A 16,557-nucleotide genomic window follows, 5' to 3' on the forward strand; every position below is an offset into this window, starting at 1 on the left:
AATTTTTCTGGGAGGTGGAGAAAAATTATTTCACTTATTTAAATATGTAACTTCTTAACTAATTCCTTTGTTTCTTCTTTTCAGATGGAAAGAATTCAAGTGGATCCAAGCGTTATAATCGCAAGCGTGAACCTTCCTACCCCAAAAATGAAAATTTTAGCAACCAGTCCCGTCGCTCCAATTCACAGAAAAGCAAAACTTTTAATAAGATGCCTCCTCAAAGGGGCGGCGGCAGCAGCAAACTCTTTAGCTCTTCTTTTAATGGTGGAAGACGAGATGAGGTATGGACTTTGAGATTGTCATTCCTAGAATATGAGCATGAGTTTTTTTGTTTTTCCTGTAGTTGAGAGAGGGGAGCAAGAGGTAGAAGAATGGGTAACCAAAGCAATCTTGAGTAGTTTAGATTTAACTAGGTCTGGAGCTTTGCCTCTTTTTTCTTCTGAAGGTTATTAAAATTTTCTGAGGAAGGTCCCATAATTATGGAGTGTGAGAAATTATGGCATAATTTGGGACCTTACTTGTATATTAACCTGAACACCTGTCAGCAAGAGTGAGTAATTATTCTGCTTGAATGGTCCATACTCTGTAACCATTACAGAATAAAATAGTTGTTCATTCAGTCACTGGGAATTTATTCCTTGCCTACTTGCACCAAATACCATTTAGGAGTTGGGAATATAGCATTAAACAAAAAAATTTTTTTTGTCCTTTGGGAGCTTATATTCTAGTTTGGAGAGACAATAATTAATTTTTGGTTTTGCCTCAGGGATTGAACCCAGAGGCACTGAACCACATGCCCAGCCCTTTTTTGAGACAGGTCTTGCAAAGTTGCTGAAGCTGGCTGTGAATTTGTGATCTTCCTGCTTCAGTCTCCTGAGCAGCTGGGATTATAGATGTGCACCACTGCACCTGGCATGCTTTTTATTTTAAGATAGTCTCAGTAAGTTGCCTAAGCTGGCCTTGAACTTTTGATCCTTCTGCCTCAGCGTTCTGAGTTGCTGGTTTTTTTTTTTTTTTGTTTGTTTGTTTGCTTGTTTGTTTTTGCTGATGCTGGGTATTGAACTCAGGATTTCATTCATGCTAGGCAAGCCCACTCCTACTGAGCCACACCCCCAGCCTGGTGAAGATACTCTTGGTGAGAGTGATGCAAGGGGTGGTAATGGTGGAGGTGATGAGAAATGATCAGATCTGGGATATTACTTTAAAGTCAACAGTATTTTATTTGCTAGATATGGGGACTAAGAGAAAAGGCTGAGTAATGTTATTGGCATGAGGTCAATTCAGGTACCATTTGCTATAGTAGGGAAGGTTTCAAGAGGAGTACAGATTTTTGCAGGGAGGAGGTACAAAGATTGAAATCAAGAACTTTATTTTGGAAATGTTATATTTTCATTGGAATACCTATTAGACATCTAATAGAAGTAGACAGTTAATTATGAATTTGAAATTTAAAGAGGAGACCCAGGTTGGAGAGCTGGTAGCATATAGTTGTTTTTTAGAACTATGAAACTAAATGAGCTGTATCATTAAGGAGTTAAATTGTAAAACAGCAGTAGGTTGCTGAAAGTGGTGGTGTCATGCCTGTAATCCCAGCAATTTGGGAGGCTGAGGCAGGAGCAGAATTGTAACTTTGAGGTCACCTTTAGCATCTTGTGAGACCCTGTCTCAAAAAGGGCTAGCTCTGTGGGAAAGCACCCCTGGGTTCAATGCCCAGTTTAAAAAAAACAAAACAAAAACCAAAACTGATCAACATGGATTCAAAAGAGATGGGGATGTGTTGTAGCTCAGTGATAGAGTGCTTGCCTAGCATGTGTGAGGCATTGGTTATCCTCAGCACCACATAAAAATAAATAAAGGTATTGTGTCCATCTCCAACTAAAAAAAAAAAGTTTTTAAAAAAAAAAAAGAGAGAGAGAGATGGGCTGGATGTGGTGGTGCATACCCATAATCCCAGAATCTCGGGATGCTGAAGCAGGAGGATTACAAGTTCAAACCCAGTCTCAGCAACTTAGACTTTGTCTCAAAAAAAATAGGACTGAGGATGTGACTCAGTAGTTAAGTGCACCTGGCTTCAATTCCCAGTACCAAAAGAAAAGTAGGATGGGAAGAAGAAACGTCAAGTTTAGACGATAGTTTCTAGTGGCTTTGCTTTGAGAAGTGAAAAAAGTGAGGTAGTAGCTTGAGAATATGATGTTGACAGGAATCTTAAGATTTGGAAGGTTAGATCTTGTCTAACCTAATGATTATGATGAGAGGGAAAAAATGATAAGAGGGGAAAAGGGGAGAATGCTGAACAGTGAGTTCTTGTGATCTAGTGCAGAGTGAAAGAATTGGTTTAGGAGTTTTGTCAAGCTTATCCATAGTAATAAGAGAAAGACTTGTTAGCAGAATATTGGAGTTCTATCTGAATATCGTGCTCATTTTCTTAGTGAAATACATAGTTAGCTGAAAGAGGAGGTTGGAGAGCCTGAGGCATGAAGGAGTTTTCTGGGAGAATAGGAGACTAAAAGGACTATGGAAGAATAGTAGGATTGCAGTATGAATCTTAGGCTGTGTAAAGGGCTTCTTTGGTGAGACCAGTTGTGTGATCTTTAGCTATGTTTTGCTGCCTTTGGGCTGCTTTGGAGGTGAAGGTGAATACAGCAGATGAGAGAAAGGGCAATGAACTACAGGATCTAAGCCAAATAAAGCAAGGCAGTTTAGGAGATTGGATCCTTGGTTTGGAGACCTAAGGGTAAAGAATTACAATAAGGACTAACCCTTGAACAGAATGAATTTCTGGCTGGACAATAGGGTGTTCAAAATTAATGATATGATCATTAACAAGCACGATCTACACTATAAAGTAGTGCTCTGTAGTGGAAAAGCAAATCGTGTATCTAAAATTCTAGTTGCCACATTAAAAATGAAAAACAAGAAACAAGCTTAGGCAGTTGTAACTATAGTCTTATATACTTTGGGAGGCTGAGGCAGGAGGATTGCTTGAGTCTAGGAGTTCCAGGCCAACCTGGGCAATATAGCAGACCTTGTTTCCAAAACAATTAAAATTAAAAAAGCAAGTGAAATTAATTATTATTATTATTATTGGTACCAGGGATTGAACTCGGGGCACTTGGGCACTGAGCCATATATGCCCCAGTCTTTGTATTTTATTTAGAGACTGGATCTCACTGAGTTGCTTAGAGCCTCATCGTTGCTGAGGCTGGCTTTAAACTCAAAATCCTCCAGTCTTGGCCTCTTGAGCTGCTGGGATTTCAGGCGTGCGCCATTGCTCCCGGCCAAGTTAAATTAATTTTGACATTTAACCAAGTATATTTAAATAAACTTAATATGTGGCATATCTAGGTAGTGGCTCCTGTATTTGATAACAGCTCTAGAAGGTATACCTGTCTATAGGAGTGGGTGCCTCAAATGGGGTGAGGCAGGTTGATTGGAAGAGAACTTGATAGGTTAGCATCTTGGGCAAATGATCAGGAATTGACATGGATGGTACTGTAGAAAGTGAACCAATGAGGACAATAGTTGAAGACAGAAGATGGAGAATGGGTAGGGTTTTGCTGACTGAGCACAAGCTCTCAGATCTGAGTTTGGGGCATTGGGGATGGAAGACTAATTAGGGGAGATCAGAGCCATGTAGACAGAGTCCTGGGCACAAGAGATAAGGGGATGATCTGGGAAGCCTGGTGCTTCCTGTGGTGATTTACATAAACAGGGTGGGGCAAGCTCCAAGATAGGTTGTTAAGGTAAAAAAGAAAGTTGTCTGGTGTGCCATGGCTTATGTTTATTTTATTTATTTTTGTTATATTTATTTTAAAAGGTCATGTACTATGATTCTGTATACATAAAATGTCTCGGAGTATTTATTGCCTCTGGAATAGAATGTAGTTTTCCTTTTTGTACTCTTTAGAATCTTCACCATGGATGTGCACAGTAATTTGACTAAGCAGCAAAAGGCTTGCGTTTGTATTTCCTTTGGCCCAATAATTATTACTGTATGTTGAAAAGAAATAAATGGAGTTTAGGGGTATAACTCAGTAGTAAAGCACTTGCCTAGCGCGTGTGAGGCCCTGGATTTGATCCCTTGCATGCATGCATGCATGCATAAATAAATTTCAGGTGCCTTCATATTTGTGTACAAAGATCTATCCACAAATGTGATTATTAGAACAATTTGTAATAGTGGGAAAATTACACTGTCATAAATAAGGCATTAAAATATGGCATGCCCATATTATGTAATGATATACAGCCACGTAAAGTGATAGTATACTGATATTGATATGGCAGAATGTTTTATAGTATTCAATAGGAAAGCGGGGGTGAGAAATGTACTTAGCTGTCTTAGCACTTACCTTTATCACTTCAGTTTGGAATTGTTGAAGACTGAAATGTGTCCTGACATTTCTTTCATCTTTGTATGCAGCACTATTATATATGTTTTTTTGCTACTTTGTAAACTGTTTCTGAATCTGCTGATTGGGTTTATTTCTGGACACAAAGGTGGTCTGTCTAGGTGTTCTAATTCTGTCAGTTTTAATTAACCAGGAATAGCAGTGTGGGTCTTAGGAAGTCTCTTGCAGGATCCAGAAACCTATGGCAGTTACAGTGGCCTTTGGACTGCCTCCAGAGGGTGACTCCACAGACTTGCTGTGTCAGAAAAAAACCCTCAAAACAAATAGCTAATAAGAATGAAGGTGTGGACTTCAGGTTTTAGTTCAGAGGTAGAGCACTTGCCTAGCATGGTGAAGGTGCTGGATTTGATCCCAACACCACAAAACAACAAAGACAGAAGAATGGAGGTTTAGGAGTCCTATAGGACTATGGGAAGATTAATCCAGTAAACAGATCTTTGAGCTTTAAGATAGCTAGGAGGAGTTTGTGCTGGGCTTTGTCATTTAATGGTTGATTTGCCATTTAGCAGCGCCAACTAAATAATTTCAGTCTTCAACAATTCCAAACTGAAGCGCAGACTAAATAAGTAATGGGAATGTTAAAGGCTCTCCCCCGACCCCCTTCACTCTCATCTAGGTCTGGAATAGGGTTTTGCATTATCTCCTCCTAGGAAGATAATATTTAAGTCTTTTTTTTTTTTTAATATTTTAAGCTGTGTCAAAGGAGGGTTTGTGCTGGTTTCTACTATAAATTGGTTTTGTCCTGATCCTAAACACTTTAATTCTCCCTAGGTAGCAGAGGCTCAACGGGCAGAGTTTAGCCCTGCCCAGTTCTCTGGTCCTAAGAAGATCAACCTGAATCACTTGTTGAATTTCACTTTTGAACCTCGTGGCCAGACAGGTCACTTTGAAGGCAGTGGACATGGCAGCTGGGGAAAAAGGAACAAGTGGGGACATAAGCCTTTTAACAAGGAACTCTTTTTACAGGCCAAGTAAGTATTGCTTCTCGGGGAGAAAGTGGAATTGAGAGACTTGAGATAGTTGGGTTGCTGGGAGGAGCACTCCTTTAAACTATAGGAGAGAGGCAGAAAGGAAACCGATGCCTCTTTTTTTTTTTGCCTTTTTCATTTTCTTTCCAAGTAGATGTTTTTGGTGCTTTAATAAATGGCATTAGTATATTGAAAAGGTGGAAAAAGTAGAATTGGATCTGATTTGAATCTCCTTATAAAGAAGAGATTTTTCTTCCCCCTGGTTTGGTGCTGGGGATTGAGCCTAGGGTGGAACATTGTAAGCATGCCCTTGACCTCTACCACTGAGCTACATTCCCACCCCTTTATATTTTTTATTTTGAGATAGGACCTCAAACTTGTAATCTTCCTGCCTCAGTCTCCTGAGTAGCTGGAATTAACAGATGTGTACCATTGTGCCTGGCTAGAAGAGGAAATTTTTGTGTGTGGGTATGTGTGTGTGTGTATACACACACAAAAAATTATATTTTTATATATATTTTTTTAGTTGGACACGATATTTTTATTATGTTTATTTATGTGGTGCTGAGGATCAAACCCAGTGCCTCACACATGCGAGGCAAGCTGAGCCACAATCTCAGCCCCTAGAAGAGGAAATTTCTTTTTTTTTTTTTTAAAGGAGGCCTCTACCTATCTTTTTCCTCCTTTTTACCCATTTTTTTAAAGAGAGAATTTTTAATATTTATTTATTTAGTTAGTTTTTTTGGCGGACATAACATCTTTTTATGTGGTGCTGGGGATCTAACCCGGGCCGCATGCACCAGGCGAGCACGCTACCACTTGAGCCACATCCCCAGACCCCAAGAGGAAATTTCTTAAGGAATAATTTAATGACAGATTGAAATGCTTAGCAGACATCTGCTGAAATACTGATTTCCATTTTTTTTTCCTTGCTGAGTATCAAAAACAGTGCCTTGCATGTGCTAGGCAAGTGCTGTGCCACTGAGTTAAATCCCCAACTTTTCCCCACCTCTGCATTTTTTTTTTTTTTTTTGTACCAGGGATTGAACCCAGGGGACTCTCACCCACTGAGCCACATCCCCAGCCCTTTTTATTTTTTAAAATTTTGTGACAGTTTTTTGCTCAGGACTTTGCCATGTAGCTGAAGATGACTTTGAACTGCGATCCTCCTGAGTCACTGGGATTATAGGCATGTACAACTGCACTTGCCACTTTTATGGATGGACAAAATACTTTATTTTATATGGTGCTGAGGGTTGAACCCAGTGCCCCACATGTGCTAGGCAAGTGCTCTATCACTGAGCTACAACCCCAGCCCTCCTCCCCGCTTTTTGAGATGGGATCTTGTGTTGGTGCCCAAGTGGCCTTCAACTTCTGTGCTCAAGTGATCTATGTCATCCTCATGAGTAGCTGGGACTAGGGGTGTATGACTCCATCCCAGCTCCCCTTTGTTTTCTCATGTGTGGCATTAGGTATGATGGTTTGACCTTGTATTGAGACTGAAGTAACCATTGTATGCTTTATAAAACTGATCACAGATGATTTGAGAACAGTTTTCAGCTTCCTTGAAAATGAGTTCTGGGATTCCAGGGGTTGAAGGAGGAAATCTGTTTACTTCTAGTTCAAAGGAGACCAACAGAGAACTTGGCTGGCCTTGGACCTTGGTCTGCTGAGTTTCTTCCAGAATCAGGGTTCAGGGTTCGGAATTGAGGCATTGTGAAGATGGTGCTTCACAAATCAGGGCTGCTAATGACTTACATTTGATTCTAAATAAAGAGATGATTGAATTCAGCTGAGGATGTGGCGATTCTCACAGTCGGCCTTTTTTCTGTTTTCTTCCCTATTTCTAGCTGCCAATTTGTGGTGTCTGAAGACCAAGACTACACAGCTCATTTTGCTGATCCTGATACCTTAGTCAACTGGGACTTTGTGGAACAAGTGGTAAGTAGCTCAAAAAGTTTTTAAGTTGTGGGTGAGAGAACAAAATAGAGACAGTGGTGACAAAGCATCTGCTGGCTGTGTTAACTGCTGATTGAGTTCCTTTTCTGTCTGGCCTTATGATAGACATTCTCAGAGGTCAGTTCCTGGTTCTTCCTGGAGTTTGTTACTAATTGGTCTGGCCTTAGGAGATTGTAGAAGGCTCTGATCCAAAGGTATATAAGCAGATCTGTCTACCAGCTACTACTGGGAAGTAGTAACCTAGAGAGAGACTCTTAATTTCCCTCCTTACCCAGAGGAGCTCGATTATGTGGACATTTTTTCATTGGCAGCCCTTTGTGTAATCAGTGTCAAATTAGCACACAGCTGCATTTTCCATCAAAGCTACTGTTATTTGTTTAGAACTGAAGTTATGAACTCTCAGTGTCTCCCTGTCGATCCTAATAGGGAATCTAATATAGACTAAATTTGAAAATTACAAATATTTTTCTTTTTCTCTTTTTTAAAATAAGTACCCAACTCTTGGGCTCACTATTGTGAAAATTTATAAAATCATCTGAGAATGACAGAAGGTCTATAAAACTTAATTTTATATATGTATTGGTTCAAAAATATAGCCAGGTATGGTGGCATAATACGCCTGTAATCTTAGCTGCTCAGGCTGAGACTGAGGAATTGCAAGTTTGAGGCCAGCCTGGGCAACTTAACAAGACCCTATCTCAAAAAAATAAGAGGATATAGCTCAGTGGTAGAGCACCTTTGGGTTAATTAGCACCTTTGGGGGGGTGGGGTGTGCGGTGTGGGTGTGTATGATATACACTGATAAAATATAAAGTGAAAATCTTAAAGTGTTTTGGAAATTACTGGTAGATTTCTGCTGGACCTTTCTCAATGCCTTTCTATATATGTATCTCTACCACACAGCCTGCGCAATGGTTTCATTAATGAGGTTCTAGGCATAAAGTTGGTTAGAAGAGATCGAAATAAAACACACAGACTCAGTTACCTTATTTCTATTGCTAGGTCCGAGACGGCTCCCCTCTCTGGTTCGCTCCTCTAACCGCCCAGCAGGGCAGCAAGGATTACTCAGGGCTAGCAGGAGAGAGAGAGAGAGAGTGAACACGCCTGGAGTAGCCTTTTATTGGGGAACAAGAGATTCAGGGGAGAATTCCATCCAATGAAGGTTGAGGGGGGGCTGCACTCCAAGGTCAGGGTTAGTGATTGGGTCCCCGGGGTCAGTGGTCAGGCACACCCCCACACGGATGGGCTCTCATCAGGAAAGGGCCGGGAAAGCTTCGACACAGCCAAAGCGCCTCAGACCCTTAACGGGAGTCACCCAATCACGTGTTAGAATGGCTTCCCACATGTATCTACATATTTTTTAAAAAAATATTATATGTCTTGTCATATTTTTCCTTTAATGTAAAGCCTCCAGAATACCCATTATGTATTTGTTTCTCTTCTTTTCCTTCCAATACTGGGCAGTTCTGGGGATTGAACCCAGGGGGTGCTCTACCACTGAGCTACACCCTTCAGCTGTTTTTTATTTTTATTTTGATATGGGATCTTGATTAAATGCTCAGGCTGGCCTTGAACTCATGATCCTCTTGCATCAGATTCCTGAGTTGCTGGGATTACAGGTGTGTACCATTGCAGCCAGCTATGTATTTGTTTTATTAAATCATTACTTTGGTTTTCTTTTTTTTTTTTTTTTTAAGAGAGTGAGAGAGGAGAGAGAGAGAGAAAGAATTTTTAATATTTATTTTTTAGTTCTCGGCGGACACAACATCTTTGTTGGTATGTGGTGCTGAGGATCGAACCCGGGTCGCACGCATACCAGGCGAGCGCGCTACCGCTTGAGCCACATCCCCAGCCCCCTTTGGTTTTCTTTTTTTTTTTTTTTTTTTTTGAGAGAGGAGAGAGAGAGAGAGAATTTTTAATATTTATTTTTTTTAGTTCTCGGCGGACACAACATCTTTGTTGGTATGTGGTGCTGAGGATCGAACCCGGGCCGCACGCATGCCAGGCGAGCGCGCTACCGCTTGAGCCACATCCCCAGCTCCCCCTTTGGTTTTCTTAATGATTTGCTTAAAGTGTTGTCATTTGCCAGTGGGTTGGGAGGCTGAGGCAGGAGGATTGCAGGTTCCAGCCCAGCCTGAGCAATTTAGGCCCTAAACAACTTGGCGACACCCTGTCTCAAAATAAAAAAAATACAAAGGGCTCTGAATGTGACTTAGTGATTAAAGTGCCCCTGGGTTCAATCCTCTGGTGCTAAAAAGAAAAGAAAAAAGGTGCTGTCAACTGTATACTTACATTGTTAGGCAGTTACATAAAGGTGTGTTGAGTGGCTAGGTGCAGTAGCACACACCTATAATCACAGTGACTTGGGAGGGTGAGGCAGAAGTATTGCAAGTTCAAGGCCAGCCTCAGCAACTTAGTGAGATCCTGTCTTAAAAAGGACTGGGATGTAGCTCAGTGGTAAAGCACCCAGTGCCAAAAAAAAAAAGATGTGTTGAGTACAAATGTGTGGGGATGAGAGAGGAGAGACTTTTAACTTTCACAGCTCTTAGTCATTCCAGAAGTAATGAAATTGTGGCATTTTGTTTTAGCGCATCTGTAGCCATGAAGTGCCGTCTTGCCCAATATGCCTCTATCCACCTACTGCAGCCAAGATAACCCGTTGTGGACACATCTTCTGCTGGGCATGCATCCTGCACTATCTTTCACTGAGTGAAAAGACCTGGAGTAAATGTCCCATCTGTTATAGTTCTGTGCATAAGAAGGATCTCAAGAGGTAAGATGGAGCTATGTATTGGGTTAGACCTCAGTCAGCCTTCTCCTTGTTCTGCTTCACCTAAATATCCATGTTACAGTGTTGTTGCTACAGAATCTCGACAGTATGTTGTCGGTGATACCATTACAATGCAGCTGATGAAGAGGGAGAAAGGAGTGTTGGTGGCCTTGCCCAAATCCAAGTGGATGAATGTAGATCACCCTATTCATCTAGGAGGTGAGTTCTGTTGATTTTGGGGGCAGATAATCTCAAGTATGCTCTTTTAAAACTATTGAATATCTTTATAGCGTCAAATATTGAGCCTTTAACTAGAGGTGGTAGCACACACCTATAATCACAGCTGTTTGGGAGGCTGAAGTAGGGGGATGGCAAATTGGAGGCCAGCCTGGGATATTTAGCAAGATCTTTTTACTTTTTTTTTTTTCTTTTTTTTTTTTAGCAAGATCTTGATCAAAAAAATAAAATAAGGAAAGGATGAGATGGAGGATGTACCTCAGTGGTAGAATGCCTCTGGGTGGGTTCAATAGTTTTTTTTTTTGTTTTTTTTTTTTTTTGAGAGAGTGAGAGAGACAGAGAATTTTTTTAATATTTGTTGTTTTAGTTTTCGGCGGACACAACATCTTTGTATGTGGTGTTGAGGATCGAACCCGGGCCTCACGCATGCCAGGGGAGCGCACTACCGCTTGAGCCACATCCCCAGCCCCAATAGTTTGTATTGACAAAAAAAAAAAAAGAAGAAATTTAGCCTTTGGGCAAGCTAGTTCCAGCATTTCCAGATTAGTCAAATTCCAGTAAGATATAATAAATTAAATAAATAAATTTTAAAAGTAATAAGAAAGAATACTAGTAGGTTAGAGTTTGCATGGAGTGGTTTAACTCTGGTTTCAGATTTCTTTCATTCATACACACATCTCTCTAATTTTTCTTTTTACTGGGCTTTATTTATTTATTTGTTTATTTGTTTGTTTGTTTGTTTTTAGTACTGGGGATTGAAGCCAGGGCCTTGTGCACGCTAGGCAAGTGCTCTGCCTCTGAGCTATATCCACAGTCCTTTTTTACGTTTTATTTTGAGACAGGGTTTCACTGAGTTTCCCAGGTTGGCCTTGAACTTCAGTCCTTTTGCCTTATCCTTGTGAGTAGCTGGGATTATAGGCATGTACTCCCACACCCGGCTTTTCCAGGCTTTCCTGCACAATGTTTGGTATTGTGCCCAGTCTTGGGGGTTCCGTAGTCAGCAAGTCTTGGCACCTGTCATCAAGGAACTCGGTAGTCTAAAAGAAGAGGCCATTGGTAGACACACATAAAGGCCATCAGGATAAGAGTGTGTGATATGTACATTTCAATCTTTAGGGTAAAGGTGGAACTCTCAATGGTATTGAAACAGTTGACTGATCTCATGGTAAAATATGAAATTAGATACCAGTTTTGTACCAGTCATAAAAGGTACTTCCAGATAGCTTGAAGAACTTAAAGTCCAAAAATTTTAAACCTTAAAAGAAAATATAGGGTTGGGGGGAATGAATGGCAGTCAAAACCTAATTAAAGTGCCGGGTACAGTGGTGCACGCCTGTAATCCCAGCAGCTTGGGAGGCTGAGACAGGAGGATCATGAGTTCAAAGCCAGCCTCAGCAGCAGCGAGGTGTTAAGCAACTCAGTGTGACCCTGTTTCTAAATAAAATACAAAATAAGGCTGGGGATGTGGCTCAGTGGTTGAGTGCCCCTGAGTTCAATCCCCAGTCCCAAAGGAGAAAAAAAGAAAAAAAAAAAAAACTAAAGAAGAAAGGGATCTAAACAAACAAAATATTGGATATCTTTTTTTTTTTTTTTTTTTTTTAACTTTGGTACTGGGGTTTGAACCCAGGGCCTTAATTATGCTAAGCTGATGTTTTGACACTGAGCTAGACACACCCCCCCCCCCAGCCCTAAGACAACATTTGATTACTTTATCTTTGTACATTCTTATTATTCTCATTTTTGAACCAGGCTGAAACCATAAATGCTATAAAGTAAGACTGGTTGGTATGTTTGTTTTGTGTGTTTGTACGAGGGATTGAACCCAAGGGTGCTCTAAAGATTAATGTCCAGAACATAGAGATGTTCTATAAATTATTTTAACTCAGTGGAAGAATGAGTTAAGCATGTAACACAGCATTTCCCAGTAAAGGAAACCCACTTCTACATATCTGAGATGTCCATCAGATTTGCATTCACTGCCCCCCGCAAAATATTAGTAACACTGGATTTTGTAAAGAATTGGGAAAGTGGGGGCTCTAGTTCTTGGGAATGTAAATTAATAACAGGCTTTTGCAATTTTGTAAGATTTAAAGATAGTTATAATAGTTGATCTAACATTAGTACATAAAATTCTTAACAATAGGCATGAAGATTTTTTTTTGTTACAGTGTAATGGTGAGAAATTGACAGTAATCTAATGTGTGAAAAGTACTTTATTATAGTTCATCATTGTATACTGGAAGGTGAGGATGGAGTAGATCTGTTTCAACATAGAAGATTTTTAAAGACATGTTGAGAAATAAGCTGCAGAACAACATGCACAATTTATCATTTTTAAGAAACCCTTTTTTCTGAACATGTGTATAAATGTATAGGAAAAAAATTGAAGGCTACATTTCAAATTTGTAAATGGTATCTTTTAAATGGCACCAGGATAGGAAAGGCAAATATTTAAGGCATTTTAAGAGGGTCTCAAGATAACATTTTTTTGGTACCAGAGGTTGAACCCAGGGGTGCTTAACTTTTGAGCTACATCCCTTGTGCTTTTTTTTTTTTTTTAATTTTTTTATTAGTTGCTCAAAACATTACAGTGATCTTGACATATCATACATTTGATTCAAATGGGGTACGTAATCTTATTTTTCTACGTGTACAGATTGCAGGATCACATTGGTTACACAGCCACGTTTATACATAGGGTCATACTAGTGACTATTGTATTGTGCTGCCCTTCCTATCCCCCCCTCCTCTCCTCTCCTCTCCCATCCCTGTGCTCTTTTTAATTTTTAATTTTGACAAGGATCTCTCTAAGTTGCTTAGGACCTAACTTAGTTGCTGAGGCTGGCCTTGAACTTGGAATCCTGACTCAGCCTCCCAAGCCACTGTCAAGATAACATTTTTAAAACTTTGTAAAAGTACAGAAACTATGGGGGAAGGAAGTAAAGGAAGTCATTTATTATCCTTTTACCTGAAAGTGCCCCAAAATGTTAAATGCAAACTTTTTTTCTATGTATGTATATTTCTATGAGATTGGATTGGAGTGATCTGACATCTGCATTTTTCACAGAATGTAGGTATTTCTCCAAGTCTCACTAATTGCTCTCTTAGAATACCATTTCTAGTGTCAGAGGAATTCTCTATAAATATTTCATCATGTAACAAACCATTTGTTATTGTTGGGTTTATGGATTGGTTTTAGCTTTTCTGATATTACATGTAATGCTGTAATTAAACATTATACAATAAACATTTGATTACTTTCTCTATTCTCTTAGACATGTGTTATAGGGTCAATTATAAACCTTATTTTGAGATTTCTGTTAAATTATTTTTCAGGAAGTTAGGTTAAATTACTCCCATCTTAATCCTAGGAAAAAAAGGTGCGTGTGAGAAAGTTGTTTACAGTGTCACAAACATTGAGTGTTGCATTTTGTGATGTTACTGACTTTTTTGTAGATGAACAGCACAGCCAGTATTCCAAGTTACTGTTGGCCTCTAAGGAACAGGTGCTGCACCGGGTAGTTCTGGAAGAGAAAGTAGCACTGGAGCAGCAACTGGCAGAGGAGAAGCACACTCCCGAGTCCTGCTTTATTGAGGCAGCTATCCAGGAACTCAAGGTCAGAGGATGCATTAGAAACTAAAAGCCAGAGATGGTAAACCTTTCTATTCAGGGATGGACAGTGGGACCTAGGTACTTCAACCCCACATTGAGGCTAATAAACCAGAATGGCTAAAAAAGCATTCTGCTCTGGACTTCGTGTTGTAATGGAAAGGAAGAGCTGAAGTTTTTCAAGCTTTTTCTAGAGCTGAAAGGAATAGTTCAAATGATTTTATGCATAGTGGTATACACCTGTAATTCCACTGGCTAGGGAAGCTGAGATAGGATTGCAAGTTCAAGGCCAGCTTCAACAATTTAGCAATGCCTTAAACAACTTAGTGAGATCCTTTCTCAAATAAAAAGTACTTGGGATAAATCTCTAGTTACCTATCAAATTTTATGACTAATTATGACAGTAGGGTTTCTTAGGTTAGCCCTGCTCTTAGTTAAGCAAGGTGGGCTTTTAGATTTGTTTTTAGAGATGTTTTATTTGAGAGAAATGTGGAGAAAGTATTAGTGCTTGCCCATTTGGGCCTTGGCAATACCTGATGAGGATCCTTTAAGTAGCAAGAATTACCCAAGTGAAGAAGTCCCCCACTTTTTAAAATTTTTATTTATTTGATGCTGAGGATCGAACCCATTGCCTCGTATGTGAGGCAAATGCTCTACCACTGAGGTATAGCCCTAGTCCATTCCATCTTTAGCTCATGTTGAAGGGCGATTCTGAGTCCTTGGTCTCCACACTGAGTATGTTTCTGGAAACTTAACCTTCTCTGGTCTCTCTGGCCCTAGACTCGGGAAGAGGCTCTGTCAGGATTGAGTGAAAGCAGAGAGAAGGTCACTGGTGTTGTGGCTGCTCTGGAACAACTGGTGCTGATGGCTCCCTTGGCGAAGGAGTCCGTTTTTCAACCCAGGAAGGTTAGTGTGCCCCTGTTATAGTCTTAAGTGACAGCCATTCTTCAGTTGCTATTATTAAGCTGGTAGGTATTGCTGTGAAACCTCAACTTTATTTGGAGGAGAGTGGACTATGACTATCTTTGGTTTGTAATTTTTTACTGTGGATATTAAGTTGATATGATAAACATCTAGGGAGCTTCTTATGGTCTCCTCCTTATGTCACATTGCTTTTTAAAAAAATATATTTTTAGTCGTAGATGGACACAGTACCTTTATTTTTTCATGTGCTGAGGATGGATCCCAGTTCCTCACCCATACTCTACTACTGAGCTACAACCCCAGTCCGTTGCATTACTTCTTGAAAACAGGACATAGACTTTCCGTTGACCTAGAGTTTGTTCCAACAGGGTGTTCTAGAGTATCTGTCTGCTCTTGATGAAGAAACCACAGAAGTTTGTTCTCTGGACTCTCATCCTCTTGCTCTCCCTCTGGTAGAGGAAGAGGAAGCAGTATCTGAACCAGAGCCTGAGGGGTTGTCAGAGGCCTGTGATGACTTGGAATTAGCTGCTGACAATCTTGGGGAAGGGACCATTCGTATTGAGTCCAGCCAGCAGGAACCCATCACCAAGCCAGGCTTTACACACCTGAGCAGCTCTCCTTGTTACTACTTTTACCAAGGTGAGGGGCCCCAAGGAGGAAGACGGGGTTTCCTGCCATAGATATGTTTGAGAGGGATGGCCTGGATTTTTGAGCAGATGGTTCTTTCCTGGTCCTGGGGGTTGGATAGCTAGCTGTGCCTTTCAGCATTGGGAAGGAGAGGGGCCTAGCAATGAGAGGGTCTGTGCTGAGGGCTGGCAGAGACTGTTGGTTGATAAAGCTCTTGTCTTCAGCCGAGGATGGGCAACACATGTTCCTGCACCCTGTGAATGTACGTTGCCTCGTGCGGGAGTATGGCAGCCTGGAACAGAGCCCAGAGAAGATCTCAGCGACTGTGGTAGAGATTGCTGGTTACTCTATGTCTGAGGTAAGGGCTTGCCTTTTAGGAGAGGAGGTGCTTGGGAAGCAACATTAAACTAATTTATTTAGAGTAGACTGAGCTGGCCTAAGTTCCTAAACCTTCAAGGCCTTTAGTTGATGTATTTGTGTGCGTGATGGGCTGGGGATCAACCCCAGGACCTTGTGCATTCTAGTGAGCTATACCCCCAGCCCTATGTATTTTGAAGTCTGTTTTTGTTGGTGATGGTGCTGTGAATTGTTTTTTTTTTTAAATTAGATTGTTCTTCCTTAATGTGCCAGCATTTTGGTAAGTCAGTTTTCTATGCCCCCTGCTTCTCGGGTACATTTGTTGTGTTGAGATATAGATTTCTTCTCATTCCTCATTTATTTATTTAGTACTTGGGATTGGATCCAGATGCACTTTACCAAGCTACATTCCAAGCTTTTTTTATTTTGAGACGAGGCCTTGGTAAGTTGCTGAGGGCCTCTAAGCTAGGATATTTTTTCTTTTTCCTTTTTTGGTGGGGGCTACTGGGGATTGAACTCAAGGGCACTGGCCACCGAGCCTCATCCCCCTAGCCCTATTTTGTATTTTATTGAGAAAGAAGTCTTACTGAGTTGCTTAGTGCCTCGCTTTGCTGAGGCTGGCTTTTTGATCCTCCTGCCTCAGCCTCCTGAGCGCTAGGATTACCAGCATGCAACATTGTACCTGGCTTCAGC

At 40.6% G+C, this 16,557-nt stretch overlaps 1 protein-coding gene across 2 annotated transcripts in view; it reads left to right on the forward strand.

Annotated features, from left to right (window-relative positions):
* Window positions 1-16,557, forward strand: part of Rnf10 (ring finger protein 10) — a 36,669-nt gene that overhangs the window by 10,305 nt on the left and 9,807 nt on the right. For both annotated transcript variants that reach the window (XM_026403385.2, XM_026403386.2), the window contains exons 2-10: window positions 85-281; window positions 5,184-5,383; window positions 7,231-7,321; window positions 9,928-10,112; window positions 10,192-10,328; window positions 13,803-13,963; window positions 14,737-14,862; window positions 15,249-15,519; window positions 15,732-15,865. In XM_026403385.2, coding sequence (XP_026259170.1) covers window positions 85-281; window positions 5,184-5,383; window positions 7,231-7,321; window positions 9,928-10,112; window positions 10,192-10,328; window positions 13,803-13,963; window positions 14,737-14,862; window positions 15,249-15,519; window positions 15,732-15,865 — 1,502 coding nt within the window. The remainder of the gene's footprint in view (window positions 1-84; window positions 282-5,183; window positions 5,384-7,230; window positions 7,322-9,927; window positions 10,113-10,191; window positions 10,329-13,802; window positions 13,964-14,736; window positions 14,863-15,248; window positions 15,520-15,731; window positions 15,866-16,557) is intronic.

This window comes from Urocitellus parryii, chromosome 3 (genome assembly GCF_045843805.1).
Source record: "Urocitellus parryii isolate mUroPar1 chromosome 3, mUroPar1.hap1, whole genome shotgun sequence".
NCBI lineage: Eukaryota > Metazoa > Chordata > Mammalia > Rodentia > Sciuridae > Urocitellus > Urocitellus parryii.